We start from the raw sequence: 20,799 nt of genomic DNA, 5'->3' as shown, positions 1-20,799 counted from the left end.
TTACTCGGAGCATTGTGACGCGAAGTATCGCGGCGCTATCCGCGGGCCTGCGGCGGCTTCCGTCCCGCGGCGGTGGTAAGCGGTTAACGGCGTTCCGACGCCCGACTGAAACCCTCCGTATCGCGCGTTCCCAGAATCAGGACTTTTCCTGGGAACCCGCGTCTCCTTTCAATCCACGTCTCGCCAGGAGTCCGTGAAAGTTAGCGAAACGAGAATCCGCTCCGCTAACAGACTGACATTTCTAAATTAAGAAGCACCTGTCCAAATGGAGGAATGCTGGATGGGGTGTGAAGGGGGGGGGGGAAGCAAAAGATGAATAATGATCCAACCGGTTTTCTGACAGAATTAAAGAAATAACTCCGGGAGCTGAAATCTTGGGATGCATCTGTGGGCGCTCCAGGCGATGCCATCTGCGCGCGGCGCACCTGTTTTGGGACTGCCCCGGAGACAGGGGGCGCCGCGCCGCCCCGCCCGCCACCTGGGCGCGGGGAAACAGGTGCTCAGCCTCGCCAATTAAACTATTACACAAACACGGGTTCTCCTCCGGGAGGAAATTAGGGGCCCACGTCGAGCGGCGGGGGCTACCGAGACCGACGGGCGCTGAACCGGATAAACGCTCTCTCTCTCTCTCTCTCCGTGACGACGGTTCTCGCTCTTTTTTTTTCTTTTTCTGCTGATCGAGGCGGGAACGGGAAAGACGACGCGCAACCGACGCTCCGGCGAAGATAACGAGCGCCCGCTAATCGCCTTTTTTCCGTTTGGAAACTTTCTTTTTTTTTCTGTTTTTTCAAAGACCGTTTATTTTTTTACGAGCCAGCCTCGCTGGGCTTGCGAATAACTCTTAGCCTTAGCGGCGCGGCCGTCGAAACGGCGAACGAGGAGCGGTCGCGATGCTCCGCCGCGCCTCTCGGGCACGTTCGCGGACCCGCTCTCCGCGCGGCTGCTCTTTTCCTTTTTTACGTGGGCGAGGCTCAGAGCTAAACATATGGCGTTAAGGATATTTACAAGAATATTTACAAGTGAGGAGCAGCGCGCGTACATCGCCTGCTTTTAGTGTAGACGCTAATTATGCTAGTCTCTCGCGGTGTGCTACCTCACTTACGGCTGAACCGTGTTCTCCAGTGTCAACAAACCTACACGCAGCGCAAAAAATAAAGAAAAGTAAATAAAAAATTAAACGTGGAGGATTTAGCTTTCATGTAAATTCCAAACAGGGACAGAATCGGGGAAGCGACGCTTTCTAGATTAAACAGGGAGTGTCCGGCCGGGCACCGGAACGATTTGTCTCCCGCAAGTGGACTGAAAAATGCAAATACAGGCCATTTGTCTCGCGAGGTCCAAAATAAATGGCGCCGATGGCGTTTAATTTTTAACCGCTCCAGTCCACACGCGAAGGTCCCCGTCGTTTGAGTCATAAGGAACGGAACCCGCTTTAAAAAGTCATGATTTAAAGAGGTTCCCGCACAAACGCGTCTCCCGGCCTAACAGAGCGATGATACTCGGGGCACGACTTCGCAGGAGGGCTTGTAAATCACGGGCTGTTACGCGGCCGGGCTCCTTAGAATACAAAATCGATTTCCACCCTAAGCCGACCGGGGGGACGGGGGTCTGTACAGTATGTACAACCCGTAAGTAATAATGCATGGACTACCGCCAGGGACGCGCGCAGATCCTCCTGCAAATTCCTGAAAGTACGAGGACGCAGCCAATGAGAACGCAGCATTCCACTTTGGTATCCTCTGGCTCTTTTTTTTATTATTGGATTGACATCAGTCTGCCAAACCGGAGGAAAAAAACTGTGAAGGCGTCATATGCTGCTGTCTTCTTTACGCCCGTTACTCCAGGAGACTACCCGGGAGGAAAGGTTACATTACCATAGAGCGATCGGGAAGCAGGACGGCGGCTGGAGCATTTCCTCCGCGCGTCGTGAGCCGTGACTATTAACCGCGGTCATATTAATTGCCGGTGGCTTTGAAATGTCCCTTCCATTAATCTACCCTTTAAAACAAACAGAGAGGTGAAGGGGGGGAGGGAGGGGGGGAGGAGGAGAGCCCGGCGAAACGCTGCTTCTTTATACCTCCCTTCGCCACGGGGTGCCTTCCTGCCGGCCAGAGCAGGCCTTCCGTGGGAGGACCCAAACCCCCGCCGGGGGCAGAGCCAACACTCGCCCGGTCAGGGGTTCAGCTCTTCCAAAAAAAAAAAACACCCAGAGGGTCGTCCTCCTAGCCTCCCCCCCCCCCCGCCCCTCGGCTCCCGCTACCCTTTCTCAGCCAAGAAGCGCTAACGTGCTTTGTTAGCGCCGCGAGGGCCGAACTTTGTGGGCCTCGTCAGTCACCAGAGGAGCGAGCCTGGGCTGTTTTTTTCTTTTCCTTTCTAATAAAAATGCTATTTAGTCTCATTTTCAGTAATTAGCGAACTATCAAATGAGCAGACAGCAGCGGAGGCCGGTCCCGCGACCCGCTCCTCCCCGATCCGGCGGATCTGACGCAAGCGAGCGGCGCCGCGCAGCTTAATTAGCGCTACACGCCAGCTCCAGAGAGCGCCTCCAGGCTGCTTGTGTGGCTACACTCTGCATCATTAACCGGCGCTCACTTCCGTTAATATTTTTATAGCATTTAGCGAAAGGAAAAGGTACGCGTGAACGTGAAGTTTCGTTGTTGTTGTCTTTCATTCTTCTCCGCTCGTCTTTTCGACGGAGCTCACCCGTGAAGGCGGGGCCGTTCTCAGTAACTATTTTTAGTTTTAGCCGCGCCGAACGCGTTTGTTCCTTCGGTGAGGCGGCGGTGGCGAACTTTGGGGCGAGAGCTACGCCGGAGCCTATTACGCGGCTTCCGCGGGCCGCCAGGACGCAGGAGTAACGGGGGCCGTTATCCACCGGATCAAATAACCGGTCCGTCGGGGGGTTCCCGCTGGTCCCCTCTCAGCAACGAGGCGGACTTAAAAGAATATCCGCCACTCATCTGATGACCACTTTATATGCAGCGCTCATCGATTCGCATTAAGGAACATCTCTCCGACAGCGCGCTGCTAAATAATTGAGAGGGTCTGCTGTCACCGAGGGGTTCCTCTGCGCTGCTGGGACCAAATTAAAGCTGAAGATCCCGTCTGCGAAAAAAAAGAAGAGGAACGGACATCCTCGCAAAGGTGGAGGGTGGGGGGGGGGGGGGGGGACAAAACTCCAACCGCAGCTCAGCCTAATTATGACTGAATGAAAGGGGCTATCAAAGCCAGCCAGGAATGAGTGCACAACTGAGGAACATTCAAAAATCGTTTTAAGCAGGACGTTAGCTGTGATCAGACCGGATAAAAGTGTGAAAGGGAGGGCGAGGGGAGAGGCAAAGCGGCCTTTTTTTGAGCGATCTGGGGGGAGCGGGATCAAAGGGACGGGCGGGGTCAGCAGCAAGGCCAGGTGAGCGGTGGGTTCTGGGAGAACGACAGGTCTTCAGGAGACGTTCTGTCTGTCAGGAAGGAAGGAATGGACGCAAGAGGAGGGGTGGCAGTGTGGTGTAACGGTTATGGGCTTATATTGTAGTATAAAGGCTGCAGGTTCGATTCCCAGGTTGGACACTACTGCTGTACCCTTGAGTAAGGTACCGTTTCTGTGTATTTACAGCTGTATAAATGGATACTGTGTAAAAATGAGCTGTGTAAGTCCTGTAATTAATGTGAGTAATGTAAAATAAAGTCCCATAATATAATGGGAGAGACCTCCAACTGGGCTGACTGCAGTAGACCCCTGTCCTTTCCCCTGTGTGAAGCAGTGGACGTGTTTTTTTTTTTTTTAACTGAGGGGGAGGAGCAGGGGCGGGGCAGGGCAGGCTGACTGACAGGCAGAGGGGCGGGGTCGGGGAGCGGCTCACCTGACGGGGTTGCTGGTGAGGGACACGCGCAGCGACTCGAGGCAGTTGAGCAGCTTGTCGTCGGCGATGCCGGAGCGCAGCTCGTGCACGTACTCCTGCGAGGACAGCGTGCTCTCGTGCTTGCTGTTCCTCAGGCCTCCCTGCAAACACACACACACAGAGCGGCCGGCCAATCAGAATCAGAGTCCCGCAGCGGCGTCTGCATCTCACCATCTCACACACAGACCAGGCAAGCGCGCGGGCGGGAGCGGGGGGGTCAGTACTTGAGCTGAGGGGACCGGTGCACCCGCAGGCCCCCCCCCGACCGCTCGCAGCATCTCGGCTCCCAGCAGCCCCGGCGGTAACGCGTTTCCACGCTCCGCGCGCTGCGCAGCTAACCGCCGCCCCCCATTAACGCGGCGGTAATGAGACCGGCGAGGGGAGCCGCAGTCTTATACGCCGCAGCGTTGGGCTCAAACCGCCGAGGCGGTGGGGAGGGGGGGAGAAAGGGGGAGAAGGGGAGGAGGAGGAGGAGGAGGAGGGGGGGAACACCTGCCGCCCGGATTTCAGGCGGAGCGCGTATCAGGCGGAGCGTGTATCAGGTGCGGCGGTTCCCCGCCACGGCTGACGCCCTGCAGGTGAGAGCGATTGCCGGTGCTGCCGGGGACACGGCTCTTTTCCCCGTCATTACCCACGGCCCAGTTTCCCCCAGCTGCCCCCTCCCCCCCCCCCCCCAATCACCCCCCGCGCGCACAAACCACTCTGCATTAAAAATAAATACCACAAAATAAAACCCCTGCAGCAACCAAAAAACACAACCACCAGTCATTTCACCGAATTCACCCAGTGTTTTTAAATAAACACAGAACTTTTTTTTACATTTTTCTTTTTCTGTTTCTACGCAGGAAGAAGAGAGAAACAGGATCTCGAAGGTGCCGCTCGTACAGTGAGCCAGACTCCTGCTCCGTCCTGTCCTAATGTGAGGTTCAGGTGAGGGGAAGGAGGACAGGCGAGCGTTCTCCACACCTGCTGTTTCCTTGGCTACGCGGGCGGAGCCAGGAGGAGGGCCAGGCCTCAGGGGGTCTCCCGCACAGACGGGGATTCGGTGGGCTCCACTGCCAGCTCGCGGGCCCCCGAGCAGTGTAAACACACACACACTCCACACATTCCTGCGTACTCACTCCTCCAGGCAGAGGTCACGTCAGCCTGCCAGTCCACGACTGGCACGGTCTTGGCAGCCTATGCTTAAAGCCCGCACAGCGAGCGCGTCTCAGACATCCAAAGGTTTTACGGAATGCTAATTTTTCGCATCGAAAATAAACAAGGAGTATGGCTTTTGGTCAAATGGGGGGTTTGTGGGGGAAGGAAGGAAGCTTGGCTCTCTAAATTGGCACAAGCTATACTGAAGGATAACCAAGAACTGCTCCCTCCCCTCCCCTCCTTCCCCCCCCCCCCACTCCGCAGCATCTCTGAAAATAAGCTCGCATTAATCTAGCCACAGCTCCCTGTCTGCAGAAATCAATTTCTGTTACCTGCCAAGTCCAAACTGTACGCAGCTACCGCGCGCCGGGAAAGGCGTCTCACAGCCACAGAAGTGGAGACAAAGGGAGGAAGCGGCGAAGTCTGTCAATCCACCTCACTCCTCTCTCCCTCTCTCCCTCTCTCCCCCACGGTAAGAGCTCGCATTACAGGCGACTGCGTCTAATACCTATTCTTGTATTTCAGGGCTTTTCGTTTTTTTTGTTGTTGTTGTTATTGTGTGAACGTCGTGCTGCAGCGGTATCTAAATCCATTTTCACAGGTGTTCTTGTATTTTCTGTTTTGTTTTTTTTTTTCCTTCTTTTTCCCGCCTTTTCTGAGAAAAACAACCTGCCAAACAAAGTTTGGTATCGCTCGGCCCGGTTGTCAAAGTAACCCACTTACAAGGAGAAGCAGAGTAAGGTAGGCATATAAACATGGGGTGGGGGGGGGGGGTGGGGGATGGGGGGGAGGGGGGCGCAGGGGGGGCGCAGGAGGACTGTATGAGCCGTATCAGAAATCCCTTGACTGTGATAGACTTGCTTTAATGTGATCCTTTCCGCAGCCTGCCCCGGCACCCACCCGCTCGGCCGAGGGAAGGCGCTTCGAGGGTTAACGGGCAAGTCTTTCCCCGGCTGGGCGGGGCCCGTCCCTCTCAAGCATCGCCGGGAAAGGAACCGAAAAAACGAAAGAACAATTCGGCATCGCACTGAAGCGAAAAAGCTAACCGGAGATGAAGAGGCGCGAACACTCCAGCAAAATCCAATTCTCACAAGCTATGTCCACAGTCGCAAAGAACGCCAATTTCCCCCAATATTTGTTGGGATATTTTAATATTTTAAAATATGAGAATTTCCAGTGATTGCAACAGCCCTGTACATGTGGATATTCCATGTGCATGGTAGATTATCCCATTTAAATTCACCTCAACATAGAAGCATTTGCCACGTAAACATCCTATTTGTAATACATGTACCGTTCAGATGAACCCACAGCCTGTACGTCGCAAATAACTCCAAACAAAACTACATTTATTTATTATGCAAAAAGCAAAGTGGTTGTGTTCAAAAACATATTAGATATCAGCAAAATGAAAGGAAATACTTGAAAGCGGGGGAACTGCATGTAAGCTACGTGTTTGGACCAGAGGCCAGCCTGCAAAGCCATTTCCTGCATTTTCACCGACTGTGGGGGATGATATTGATTTCAGCATATGTTGTGACTGTCGTAGACGTTGGAGCAGAAACGAAATGGACAACTGTCTCTCCCTATCTGCTCACACGGCTGCCGCTTCCGAGATAGCCCGGCGACGCGTGTTAGGGAGCTAATGAATTATGAATACGCAGCATATGCCTGATTTTTTAAAATCGAGTTCAACATTTTCGGCACCGTGTTTCCCTTCTCCCAAGACCTCCCAAGACCAACCCTGGGCTGTCGGCACAGAGGGTGCTCCACCTGCTCCATCCAAAGCTGGGTAATGGGTGGAGTGAGCCCAGACAGAAAGATCCGGAAAGGACCAGGAACTAGAAGGTTTGCACTGTGGAAGGTGGTGTCTGACCCCGTCCACTCAAAGGAATGGGAAATCAGCCCCCCACCACCCCTAACTACAGAAAACTCGCCGGAAATGTCGTCGGACATGAGCTCTGACCAATAGTTTTCTATCTGAGAAGGACTTCCTTCTCAATCCAAGCCCAACGAGCACAGGATGAGAAATTTGGATACATTAGCCTGAACGGCCAGCTGAGCGGAAGTGATTGGACCAGAACAACGATTGGCCGATGTGCTCACCTTCTAACAAATCAGATCATTTCTTCACCTCAGACCTAAATGAGGGGAAACCGACTCTGTAAGTGCAGTTTAGAGACACGGTGATCCGTGAAGACAGCACAAGATCAAGATAAACATTAGAGAGAATATTACTCATTCCTTTCTCTTTTTTAACGTTTGTAACTTGATTTTCACCCAATATTAGATTTTTTTTTCAGTATAATCGGGCCGTCCTCCGGTTTCTGCCATTTCCTGCATGAATTCACTTTTATGGCCCATTGCAAATCTGGCACAGGCTGAGCTCGTCCTGTTTTTGCTGATCTGCGAGTCTCTCCGAGGAACCAGCGGGAAGCTGGTCCTTCTCTTACCTGTTCAACCGAACATGTGGGATTTCCCCCTGCCTCTTAGTCGGACTCCACAGACCTCTACAGCCCTCTGTGGTCCATCACACTTTGCCTCCTGCTAAAAATACACAGGTCGGCACAACCGACCCCTCCCCGTCTCCCTCACAATGCGTTTCACCTTCGCTGCAGTCACTGTCTCTTTCTAACAAGACGTTGCAAACACACGTGGGCTGTACAACTGGCAGCCTCCTTTGTGTCAATCTCGTTTGGTTTGCACACTGTTTGACAAAAGAAAATTGTGTTTAAAAGTTGGAAACAAATTGCTGCTCTCTGAAGAATTTGCATTAACTGGCTTCCGTCAACAAGAAAACAGATATCTGGAGAAAGAACTAAACAGAGCAGTTAACTGCAACAGATACGATGTAAACCTGTTTAAATCTTTGGTTAGGTTGATTTTTTATGTTTTATATAGGTTTTCACTTTTGATGCTTTTACCTTTCATGTAGACTGAACTCAAATTCAGTTTACTGGAAGCGTGAGTTTTGTAAACTGCCAAAGAGCATCATGGTGGCACATATGTGCATATGTGCATGTTAGTCTGTCAAAGAAACAAAACTACATATTACAGTAAATTTAGCTCTACTCATTTCCCCAACCCCACAAACCCCTCTTCTCCAGGGCAGGACGCCATCTTTCCATTCATTCGTTTTGAAATGTTGGTCTTTCTCCTCTTTTTTTCTGACACACTGGGTACAAAATGTCTGCCAACAGGAGACCGGGCTTTTATTGCCTTCCCGCTCCCTCCTCCAGCAGCACTGCCTGTGCGCTCTGATCTCTAATGTGTCTGCTATTGGCCCTTCATTTGTTACTGTCATGCAAGGTGCTTCCCCCCCCCCACTTTTTTCCAATTAGACTGACAGAGGAAAGCACAAAATGAACAATCCTGAATGGACAGGTGCTATCTCTATCGAAGCGCCATCCTTCTGAAAATAATACCTGCTCCGGCTCCCCGACTCCATATCTGACATCTTAAATAATGAATCGCGGAGAGAAAATTGCAGCGGGGTCTTTATCTGGCCCGTGGCTCCCGCGAGGCTGACCACTCGCGGCGGGACACCAGCGGGGGGGTCTGGTTTCGGTATTAAGTGACCTTTGGCTCTGGAAACCAGAGACACAGCCGGTAATACGCTGCTTAATGACCCCTGGTCGGATCAATCCTGCGGGACGGGGGACCGACATCAGGCCACACTGCGCTAACCGCTAGCCGCGCCCGCGCCCGCGTCCGCCATGTTCCCCCAACGCTGCGGCTTCGGCCACAGGTGCCGGGAATCGTGGGTAAACGGGTACGCCGCCAGACGGAGACGGACATCGCTCCGGAGAGAGACGGAACGCGAGCGAACGGCAGGCGGCCGCCCTGAAAGACGGTCGCCGAGTCGGCCATAACCGTATTTCCTGTCAGAGGAAGCCTGCTACCGGGAGCCATTTCATTAGCGGGGCTGAGGATCCAGCTTTGGGAGAGGCGGCAGGAGGCCTGTTCCTGTTCCTGTTTCTGTTTCCTGATCGCTTCCTGTGCAGCTCTGGCCCCGGAACGAGGGTGCGAAGGGGGACGGGGGGGCTGGGGGGGGGGGCTGGCAAACACACGTCAGCCACGCCTTTAGCGAGACGATAACGAGCCGCACAGCGCGGCACCGGCTCCCGTTCCGGCTGAGGAGCGTCGATGGATGCGTTATTCAGAGGCTTCGGTCCACACCGCTCGCCTGAACGCCACTCACCCACACACTGCTCACCCACACACTGCTCACCCACACACTGCTCGCCCAAACAGCGCTGGCCCCAACACCGCTCGCCCAAAGAGCGTTCGCCTGAACACCGCTCGCCCGCTCACACCCCTCCAGCGCTCGGGGAGGGAGTACTTGCAGGGCGATAGCGCTGCACCCCTCCAGCGCTCGGGGAGGGAGTAATAGCGGGGCGATAGCGCTGCACCCCTCCAGCGCTCGGGAGGGAGTAATACAGGCGTTAGCCTGCACCCTCAGGCTCGGGAGGAGTACTTGCGGGGCGATAGCGCTGCACACCCAGCGCTCGGGAGGGAGTAAGACAGGGCTTAGCGCTGCACCCCTTCAGCGCTCGGGGAGGGAGTACTGACAGGGCGTTAGCGCTGCACCCCTTCAGCGCTCGGGGAGGGAGTACTTGCGGGGCGATAGCGCTGCACACCTCCAGCGCTCGGGGAGGGAGTAATGACAGGGCGTTAGCGCTGCACCCCTTCAGCGCTCGGGGAGGGAGTAATGACAGGGCGTTAGCGCTGCACCCCTTCAGCGCTCGGGGAGGGAGTAATTGCGGGGCGGTAGCGCTGCACCCCTCCAGCGCTCGGGGAGGGAGTAATGACAGGGCGTAGCGCTGCACCCTTCAGCGCTCGGGAGGGAGTAATGACAGGCGTAGCGCTGCACCCTCAGCGCTCGGGGAGGGAGTACTTGCGGGGCGATAGCGCTGCACACCTCCAGCGCTCGGGGAGGGAGTAATGACAGGGCGTTAGCGCTGCACCCCTTCAGCGCTCGGGGAGGGAGTAATGACAGGGCGTTAGCGCTGCACCCCTCAGCGCTCGGGAGGGAGTAATTGCGGGCGTAGCGCTGCACCCTCCAGCGCTCGGGAGGGAGTACTTGCAGGGCGATAGCGCTGCACCCCTCCAGCGCTCGGGGAGGGAGTAATAGCGGGGCGATAGCGCTGCACCCCTCCAGCGCTCGGGAGGGAGTACTTGCGGGGCGATAGCGCTGCACCCCTCCAGCGCTCGGGGAGGGAGTAATAGCGGGGCGATAGCGCTGCACGCGCTGGCAGAGCAATGCGCTCGGGCGCGAGGCCGGGTCGCGGGAATGACGCAGCTGCATCACGCGGTCCTCCGAGCGCGCGCCATCTTAGTCTGCCTAATCAGATCAGCTGGAGCGCGCCATCAACACGTCTATTTGTTTCTTTCTTTTCCTTTTTTTCTGTTCCGCGACCTTTGTAGCGAAAAGGAATGATTACAATAAATAATAATCAGAGGCGCAATCATCATTACCACTGCCTGCCTTACAGATATTTACAGGGCCGATATCAATGTGCAGTGCTTTCGTTAAACAAATCAAGAACAATAACCGAAATGAGGAAAAGTTAACGAGAGAAGACGAGGGGAGGAGCAAGGACCCATCACGGCAGCAAAATTACTTTAAAATGGTGATGCTTTGTTTTCTTATGTAATAACAGAATAAATCATATTAAGATTCTGCTCCCTAAATAAATGCCAAATGATTTGGGGTGGGGAGGGGGGGTTGGGGGGGGCAAAAAGATGAGGAATAATGAAAATTTTAATTAGCTCTTCTCTGTATGTGATTAATGAAAATTACCAGAGCGCCCTACTGATCTTTTGAAAAATAACACAGATACAATCTTGGCAATTAGTGCACATCAAGCAGTATCAAAGCCAAGTGGCTGAAATCTTTTATTCGCTAATTTCCTGTTCATTAGAGGTTGAATGACAGTCAGTACAGAGGGGAGCATTTCTTTGGAAATGATACACATACAGTACAGTAAGCATGCACAGACCTCACGCAGGTGCACAGACATACATATATGCTACACACACAGAGACACACACACACACACACACACACGCACGCATGCATGCACACGCACACACACACACACGCACACGCGTTGATCTGCTGTAATTCTAAGTTTGGTGCACAGGTCCCGGTGTGAAAGGCCAGCTGAGACAGGGGTCGCCTGAGATGCCGGTTGCCTGGACGATGAGACCCCACAGGAAGCGGAAAGGACACTCCCTGCTGCCTGCAGATAAGACATCCTGTGTGCTCAGGGAGCTGTCCTCCATGTTACTCTGATTATTCTCCACCAGGAAGGATGACAACATTCTGTCTCCCCCCCCCCCCCTCCGTTCCTGTTCTAAAAGAGCTGTGTCCCCGAAGAGGACTGCTGTCAGGCCTGGGGGGGGAGGAGGGGGGGCAGAACGCCTGGCTCTCACAGATGCCGAGGCGGCGACAATACCGCCGCTGATACTAATTACATCAGCTGCTCCTTCCCACTTCCCAAAAGCGCTTTCGAGAGCAGGGCGGCCCCCAGCCTGGGGTCCCCATCCGCCGCTTAACGTCTCTGCTGTGCCCCCAACGCACCCCTCAAGCGCCGCGTGTTACCCTGGCATAACTGGCATCCCGAAACTGCGCGACTGGGTAAGGGCGTCAATTCCGCTTCAGTCCAGTCAAATCCAAACGCTCATAGAACACGACAGCCGTTTTTTAAATTCATCAGTTGAGAATTTGAATTCTTCCCCTGAGCTCACTGAATTTAAATAGAATGGACTTGAAATGTGAATTTTGTCTGCTGCCCACATTGCAGTAACCTTCCATGAGCTCTCTCAAAACAAACACAGGACCGAGGCTCACACCGCACGGACAGGTCATTCGACAACAAAGAGCATAAAACAAAGGGCTGTGTGAGAAACAAATTCTCATTTTTTTTTTTAATTTTGGGGGGAAACATGAGTTTCTGGGGCCCGGCCAAGCCATCAGAAGACTTCAAACAGAGCCGGGGTTTGATGTTGATTAAACAGGTCCCCAGGAAAGAGAGGCAGACAGCCTGCATCCGAGCAGAGATGATTACGGTCTTAAAAGATTTCCCCCTTCATTCCAACGCAAATACGCTCCATAACGCCTGGCAAAGAAAAGCTAATCGCGCAAAAACTACTTTTAAAAGGCCGGGAGGCGCCGAGACGAAAACGCTTACGCTGCCCCCGCTGGTAATGCCGGAGCAGTGCGGCCAGGGCGTTGCGGTGCCCTGACATACTGAATGGGGGGGGGGGGGAACAGCAGCAGAGGGTGCGGATGAACAGCATTTCCGACACGTCAGCGCTTTATTTTTTCATAAACTTGTTTTTCGAAGGCCAAAACCCCGGCGAGGGAAGGATCCACTGAGTTTCATAAACGTTTTGCACTTTTCCAAGAGAGAAGTACGGACACTGCCAAGCACAGAAAAAAGATAGAGAAAAGAAACAAAAGATCATCCGGTCATTTCAGTTGCCAAACATCCATCCATCCATTCCCTTATGTATTCATACAGAATTCAAATGTTCCAGTAGAGGGATACGAATTGGATTATATTTATTTGCATTTAACTAAATTGCATGCCACTTTTACGACCACTTAGTACACTGTATTCACACACCACATCACCATACACAACACTGACAACATATTACTGGCCATTTGTACACATAAATGCCACTGATGCATCAGTTTAGTGTGTAAATAATCTGCTAACATACTAACATGTCTGAACAGTATATCTTCCTTAGGTTTTATAAACAGGCATATCCATGTGGCCCTACGAGGCACACAATGTCTCATCCACAGAACCCAGCCGGAACTCAACATCTTGTTTCTTGCTTGGTTAAGTCACTGATCTGCTATGAGTAACCAAAACACAGCTTGTTTTTGGGCAAAAGCAATGCTATTTAGCGAAACTCAAAATGGCAGATGCTCCGCAAAGCTGTTTCGGTACATCTTTTGACAATCTTTACACTTATGCATGACAACTGTATCTTTTCCAATGCCGAGTGACTCTCTCACAACAGCTACTGCAAACTGGGAGCCTTGAGAGATGTGTTTCATAAGCAGGGACTAAATCAGTGAGAATTCGGGTCTCGTTTTGCATTTTCTATTTGTTGTCCATCATCTGCATTTGCTTTATGTCTTTTTGCCTATATGGTAACACAATTAGAGAAGGATGAAAAATAATTCAGAATGTCAGCTCGAAACAATAAATATCAATAACCTACTGCACGGAAACCTTGTTTCATTTCAATTTTTCACAGATAAACAAGATTTATGGCCCCGTGCCTTCATTACAGAGGATTTGTATAAATCACATTTTTATCACAAAAAATAAATGACACTCTCATTGTCAAATGCAATGCAGCGGAGGTAAAAAGGCAACCATTAACCACACAGACACACTCTTCATATTGTTTGGAATTGAAATAAAGATTATATATTGTTTTTTTAGATCCCGTTAATGACCTGGGTATACGTGACCGAGGCCTCGCAGGTGTTAATAAGTAAACAGAACGCAAGTGTTAAGCCGCGTAATGGCTGCTGTTAAGCAGGGCTTCTTTAAACGCATCCGAGGGAATGAGTCTCTCGTTAGGGAGGAGATTGGTATTAAAAAAAAGGCTTTTAAAAGCGGCTCTAAAACACGTACTTCAGCCGTCAGACGGTACGGCCACGGAGGGCCTGGCGGAAACCAAAGTCGCGTCAAACTTGACTTTGCGGAGAAGACGAAGTGACATTAAACGTCGACCCCCTGGCCCCCGAACTCAGCCCCGCATATGGCGGAACTCAGGAGCCCACATCCCCGGTGGCATCAACCTTGATTGCAGGAGCTCCCGAGCTGCTCTGTGAAGGCCCCTCGTCAAGCAGCGAGGGCAAGCGTCTCTACCTCCTGGAGGTACCTGGGACCTCTGGGAGAAGACGGTCCCGCCAGGTGACCTCACGTCTGCAGAAATCTCTTTAACCCTCGGGCGACCCTGACGTGCCGCGCCGTCCCCCCCCCGTGTCCGGAGGGGGCCTGGCTGACGAGGTGCTGTCCTGCAAGTCTGGAAGGGGGCAAGCTGACCCCTCCCCTGTGTCTGAAGGGGGGTAGCTGACGAGGTGCCCTCCGGCGTGTCTGGAGGAGGCTAGCTGACAAGACGCCCTCCCCCCTGTCTGGAAGGGGCTTGCTGCCCCGCCCCCCCCCCCCACCTCTAATTAATACGAAGCCGCACGTCCCCACCCCCTACCCCCCGCTGAGCGGGGAATAGATGAACCCCTGCATCCAGCCCTGAACGACTCCGCCAAGCACACCATGCGCCATAGTGGAGTTAGCAAGGTCATGCTAGGTGACTGAAGAACGTTCTGGAAGCACTCAGCCCCTACACACGCTCCCTGGAGGGTGGAGACCGACGTCGTCACCCAACGGTAACGGCCACTGCCAAAAAAAAAAAGAACCTCAGGATTCCGCCAGAATGACCTTTTCTTGACATGTGCGGTAAATTCCGGAGCTTTAGACTCTGAGTGTGAGAGACTTGTCAAAGTTAAATCACAGGCAATTAAACTCTCCACTAATTACTGGAAGTGCAGGGGAGGGGGTTAAGAGAAGGAAGATCTCAGGCTTCCCAGCAAAATGGATTCAGAAGTGGGCGGCTGATACGTTTGATCCAGATATATGAAAATATCAATAAAACATAATTTCAGCCACGGAAACCCAAGCACCTCTCACAGCAACTCTGAAATTCATGGAAAGATAAGAGGGCAAAGCCAACCTGTTCCAAACAACTTGAGGCTTCTTACTGATAAATAAAATAAAATGCCGGAGATGAAGACCGCCTCAATAGGCACGGCAAATTAATATATTAATAAAATATTTGCACATCAAAGACTAATTTTCAAATGGTATCAGTGCAATAAACATGGAGAGGTCTCAAGATATGCACGGGAGAAGAATTAAACACACTTCTGCACCTGTTTTATTTTTCTTCAAAATGTGTGTGTGTGTGTGTATATTATTTTCTTTTTATTTTGTTCTTTTCAGGAGTAAAGTGCGCACAGTACAAGGGCTTTCAGTTTGAGTGATGTCACAACGCGCAATCAAATACGTCTCCGCTGCGTTCGGCTTGGGCACCGGTGCTGGATTGGCACTGCCGCCACTTCAGGGTACCGCTAACAATACAGAGCTGTCCAAATAATGGCCTGGGCTCGGAGCATGGCATTGTATTAGCAGAAACACAGCGAGGCAAATAAAACACTCGGCTAACAGCCTGCACTGGTAAAATGAGGCAAACACAATGACCGAAGTCATAATAAAATGAAAAGCCTATCCTTCCCACTCAGTGCAAACAGCCTCCATGTTAAATGCAGGCGCAGAGAGAAGACGTACACATGTACTGCAGCACTGGAGCTTCATCACAAACAAGAGAAAAGAAGTTTCCTTTGGAAAGAAATAATAAATGTGAGGAGTCAACACGACCCGAACACACACACTCAAAACTGCAATGTACCCTTATCCGCTGGTCAATAATGCAGGTTGGGCTGCTCCTAGGCTGAAGTCGTGGTACCCAACACACAACAGTAATGAGAAAGTGTATATATGAAACACAGCACAAACAGCCACCGGGGGAAAAAACCCTGATATATTTGTAAACTTTGAAACTTTGAAATGTTGGTAGGGAGAAAAAAAAAAAAAAAAAGGCTTTCGGACCAAAATAATCTTTGAGTTTTCACCTGACAATTTAAAAGAAGAAGTCAGAGTGTTATCTTTCCCAACCCACAATGCCCATTTTAACGGTGAACTTCAAGGGCAGGAGGAAACAGACGGAGCTTTCCTCTATTTCACTCATTCACAAGTGCCAGAAAGTTCGGCTGTGTATTTGTGATTTTTTTTCCCCCATTTTTAAACAAGCCTCAAGCTGATGACATGGACATTTTTATGCCAATTATATATCCTTTTCCTCCCCCGACAGGCCCTTTAAAGGGCTGGGCTTGAAGGCTGCAGACATCTTGGAAACAAGTCCCTGTTACCGAGAGCCGCTCCTGCTGTTTTAGGGCAGGACCCGGGCCTTGAACCACAGATTTACCCGTCTAACATAACGGGAAGCCTGAAGCTGAGAGAACATACCATCACACACAGACAAACGGACGGACGGACAAACAGACAGACAGAGAGGTAAACAGACAGGCAGACAAACAGACAGACTCGCAGAAACACACAATATGAAAGGGCTTCACTTATTTTTAAACACCACACACACACACACACACACACACACAAACACAAACACACACACAGGCATGCACACGCACACACGCACGCACACGCAAACACACAAAAGAAAAGACAAAGAAGCCCCTGCAAGCGAGCAGGGCATGTTTGAGAACAGCCTCATTTCAGAATCTCGAGGCGTCTCTCAATCTTGTCCAGGTTAATAGCGTGGCCCGGCCTTCCCGCGCATCCACAATGAACCTTCTCCACTTAAGAGCCAATCAATGCTAAACAAGAGGGACAGCTGTCAGTTGGCGGAGGATGACGACCTTCCCGCGCCGCGGTGCCTGTGAAGCCGCGAGGTGTCGGGGGAGCAGGCAGGGAATCAGTCACAGACACAGTCAGGCACAGAGCTCCTTCCCTCGGCACCCAATCCCAACGCAGGCGATCTGTGTCAGGATCCCAACCCGCGCCAGGCAGCGTACCTCCGCGGCTACGCTAAAGGAAAGGGGGATTAAAGGCACAGGCCCTCTCGCTTCGCCCGGTCCTGCTGCCTCCACAGCAGCGGGAACCAACCCTGCTCCTGTAGGATCTACCGGCCCGTAGGTTTTCGCTCCAGCCCTAACAAAGCACAGCCTCGCTCGGCAGCTAGAGATCTCGTGAGCCGCTAATCCACAGAGTCAGGTGCGCTACGCTAGGCTAGGAGTGGAAGCCTACAGGACGCTGGATCTCCAACGAGCAGCAGCCGGGTACCGCCCAGCAACACCCCCCCCCCCCCTCCCGGCCGCCCGCCCGCGCCTCCCGCTCCGCACCCCCACTCCAGCCGCAAAATGATTAACCGAGGCTCCCAGCGCCCGCGTGGAGACGGAACAATTTCCTACTTGTAGATTAATATTGATCGCCAGGGGGAGAAACAGGATACGATACAGAATCAATGAAGGAAAAACGCGGATCATCCCTGGTCTTTACAAAAACTGCCTTGTTTTTTTTTTTTTTTTTTTAATCCATTTCAGGTTTCTGGGAAGAAGGACAAAGTAAATGAAATGTGTTGGCTACTTGTAGTAAGTTTTAGTCCGTCATGTGCATCTTGCGCAAAGCATTTTGTTTCTAGTTAATTAGACTTGATGTGGGTGGACGGGGGGACTGAGTCACTAATCTCTTATAGAACTGGATATCTGCAGGAGCGATTGAGTTCAAGTGCCGAGCCCGAGGGCACAACAGTAATCCCCAATCTGGGACTAGAACCTTGAACCTTCTGGTTCCAACTGAGCGAGCAGGGTCTAAGGAAGCAAGAGGTCAACGTTGTGCAACATCACAGTGCATAGATGCAAATTACATAAAAGACAAGGTTTCTGAGCTATTTCGGAGGGCAAACCAATTAAATATGACAAATTTTTTTTGTTGTTATGCATGGAAAGAAAACAATTTTCCCATTTCAATTGGAAATAATGTTTAATTGCCCAGCTGAGCAGTTCGTTGTACATAATTGACCAAATAAGATCATGTTTTTGTTTCCCGTACTGTACGTTTGTAGCGCTGCGTAGAGAATGCAGTAAATATTTAAGGCTGCATTGTCAAATTTCTATTTCTAACTGGCCGTCTTGTGCTTATCGAGCGGCTGCGATACGGGCCCACATTGCCGTAGTTAATTTGTTTCCAGGGCCGTCAGTGAAGTTGTCAGGAGCGGCGCCGCTGGCTCAGAGAAGCCTTGCGTCTGATGCCCTTCAGACGGCCTGTGAAAGCGTCCAAAGAGGCCGGAGAACGGTGTCCGTTGGCTTACGACGGACAATTGGGAAAAAAAATAAATAAAGCGCACAGGACCGGCCGTTCGCTTCTGTTCCTGACCTTGCTCTGCAGCGGAATCGAAAAGCTATCGAGTATTGCAGCATTACAAAGCAATCTCTCGTTCTGCGGCGCCCCAACTGCCGCCCTTGTGTGAATATGATTCAATACGCTGCAAGGCGCCGGTTCTGACAAGCCCGGGAAGCGATGGCTGGTTTTATCAGCCGAGGGGCGGCCCGAGCCCCGCTGCAGGTGAAAAGACGGCAGTCACTTTTAATCAAAACGCCGCGATGGAGTGCGGAGGCAGACCTCAGCCGCTCGCGGGCGGGCGGGCGGGCGGGCGGGCGGGCGGGCTCCCGCTCGAGCCCGAGCCTCCAGCTTTTTTTTTCACGGGCGGATCATCTCCCCTCGTCCGAGCTGTCACTCACCCCCCCGTAATGATGCTCTCTCCTGTTATCCCTCACTGATCAATTTGCGAGGCGAGCCGGTTCAGCCAGGACCCGCCGCTCGCTGCCTCTCTCTCCCCGCGCGCTCGCCCGGATCCGTCCTCCCAGCGCCTCGCGCGTTCAATATTAAAGCTCGCGGGCGAAGGGGAGCGGAGTCCGGTTTTTAAAAGGGGGGGGGGGCGGGGTACACGCGCGCACACCTGAAATCTGCATGCGATGGATATCCGTCGGGCGTCGGCGGCCGGCCCGGCGGGAAGGGGAGCGCGCGGCGGAGCTGGTTTGAGCTACACCCGCAGCCTCCGCGCCGCTGATTGCGCCGCGCGGGCCTAATGAGCTCGCGCTCCGTCTCTCCACCTCCGCCTTCGCAGCCGCGGGCCGGGGGGAGGCCCGGGGGGGGGGCCGGGGGGAGGCCCGGGAGAAGACAAAAGGCTCTGGCCGCCTGTGTGCCGAGGACCTGCAGCTCGGCCCAATTCCCAGTAAATAAATGAACAGTTCTTCTGATGTGGTTTTTTTGTGTGCTGCTGGTTAGTCGCTCGCTCGCTCTCTCTCCCTCTCTCTGTTTCTCTCTCTCTCCGTTTCTCTCTCCTCCTCCTTACGAATGTAACCCTTCCCTTAGGACACAGGGCTGAACGTGAACTTTGAATCGGGGGGAGAAGGAAAAAAAAAAGTGGACTTTCTCCGCCTGGCCGTTCTCCGAGTCTGTCCGACATCAGCGCTGGTAAGTCAGGCGAGCGTGAGGCTGAGGCTCCGAGTCTGGACGGGCTGAACACGCTGTTCCGTCCCAGGACGTTAAAAAGCGTTTTAGGTTCCGTTACACAAATCGCGGGTCAATCGGACACAAGCGCTGCACGCTGGCCCCCCAAACAACCTCGCTCTCCAGATGACAGCGCGCCGTCTCGACACCCCCGCGCAGCGCGTGCCGGGCGTTCGGAGGCGTGGCAGAAGTTAAGCGTCGCGGCTTGCTCAGATTAGACACTAACAGCGTTAGGTCCCTATTAGGCGGCCCCTGAGTAGATTTGCTCCCCTGGTGAAGTGACGGGGTCCCGTGATTAATGACGGCGGAGGGGCCCTCGGGGGGCCTGGGTAACGCCGCTGCTCCCGGTCCCGTCCCGTCAAGAGCGCTCGCTCCGAAATCCCGCGTGCGGGCGCACGTCTCTACCGCCGCCGCGCGGCCCCGTCGGCACCAAATAACGCCACCGAATACCCATCAGCCCCGGCTCGCACCAGAAGGACCCGCGGCGTTCCCGCGCTATTATCCCCGGCCCTGGCAACGGGCCGAGCTTCGGCTGCTGTTCATACGCCAGGCTTGTTTGTCCCTCGTTTTCGTTTTTTTACCTCCCCCGCATGCTAAATACAACCCCCCCCATTCCCCCACCCCCCGATGATGACAATAGACCAAAAGGGCCCGAAAACAACGAGGGAAGGGAAGAGGCCCTCGCCTTCCTCTAATCAGTTGTTATTGGACCCATTCAGCCGGAGATCTTCTGGAAAACAAAAGCCGTTTCTTCTAATATCCGCACCATTAAACCGGCTCCATCTCGGGGGCCGTGTCCATTCAATAGCAGTAGAAACACCTATTCATCACCAGCCCCGCGCCCGGTCCCACCCAATAAGAGATGCGGAGATCTCTAACTGCCCGTGAATGAATGCCCGGGCCTGGAGAACGCCCGCGTCAGCAGCCCGCCCCGCGCTGGGGCTGGCGCTGGGCTGGCACGGGGCACCTCCACAAAGCAAGATTAATTAGCCTGTTGAATGGAGACTCGTCTCCGCAGCGGCGACGCGGGCGAAACCGCCGACGGCCTGCCGACGCTGGGACGCGGGCGCTGCCCTGGGACCCCCCTGCAGAGGGGGGAGGGTGGACACACCAGGCAACAGTGAAGGGCGGGGGGGGGGGGGTAGTCTCGAAACCACTGGCGAAACCAGCAAGTAGGGCAGAGGAATTAGTTCAGAGAATTCACCGTTTGTAGTTGCACCCCCCCCCCCCACCCACACCCAAAAAAAACAGTGTCACCATTTTAAAAAAAAAGAATAAGCTGTGTGCTGGAAGCTGTGAAGCCCAAAGGGGGAGCAAAGAAGAGCGTTGGCAGTGTAGTACTGTGGCGACACACCCCCATCCTGAAAGTCTCTGGCACGGGGGCCATGACTGATTAAACAACAACACTGTTAAAGTGCAACATTGATTTTTTTTTTTTTGTTTCTGTATTTGTTTCTCAATTTCCTAAAGTGTTCCATTTGTGAAACGTGAACAATACCATAACATAAAATCACAAAAACATTCTTCACAAGAACCTCTTCTAAGCGGGACTATGGCATGTAGGGTTGTACAAC

The 20,799-nt window shown here is 52.9% G+C and overlaps 1 protein-coding gene across 1 annotated transcript in view; it reads right to left on the bottom strand.

The window, feature by feature from the left end:
* Positions 1-20,799, bottom strand: part of diaph2 (diaphanous-related formin 2) — a 446,422-nt gene that overhangs the window by 330,637 nt on the left and 94,986 nt on the right. The window contains 1 exon segment of the mRNA XM_064329326.1: positions 3,861-4,000. Within this exon segment, the coding sequence (XP_064185396.1) occupies positions 3,861-4,000 (140 nt within the window).

The sequence above is a fragment of the Anguilla rostrata genome, chromosome 3 (assembly GCF_018555375.3).
Source record: "Anguilla rostrata isolate EN2019 chromosome 3, ASM1855537v3, whole genome shotgun sequence".
In the NCBI taxonomy this organism is placed as follows: domain Eukaryota; kingdom Metazoa; phylum Chordata; class Actinopteri; order Anguilliformes; family Anguillidae; genus Anguilla; species Anguilla rostrata.
This window is presented reverse-complemented; position numbering and strand designations above follow the sequence as displayed.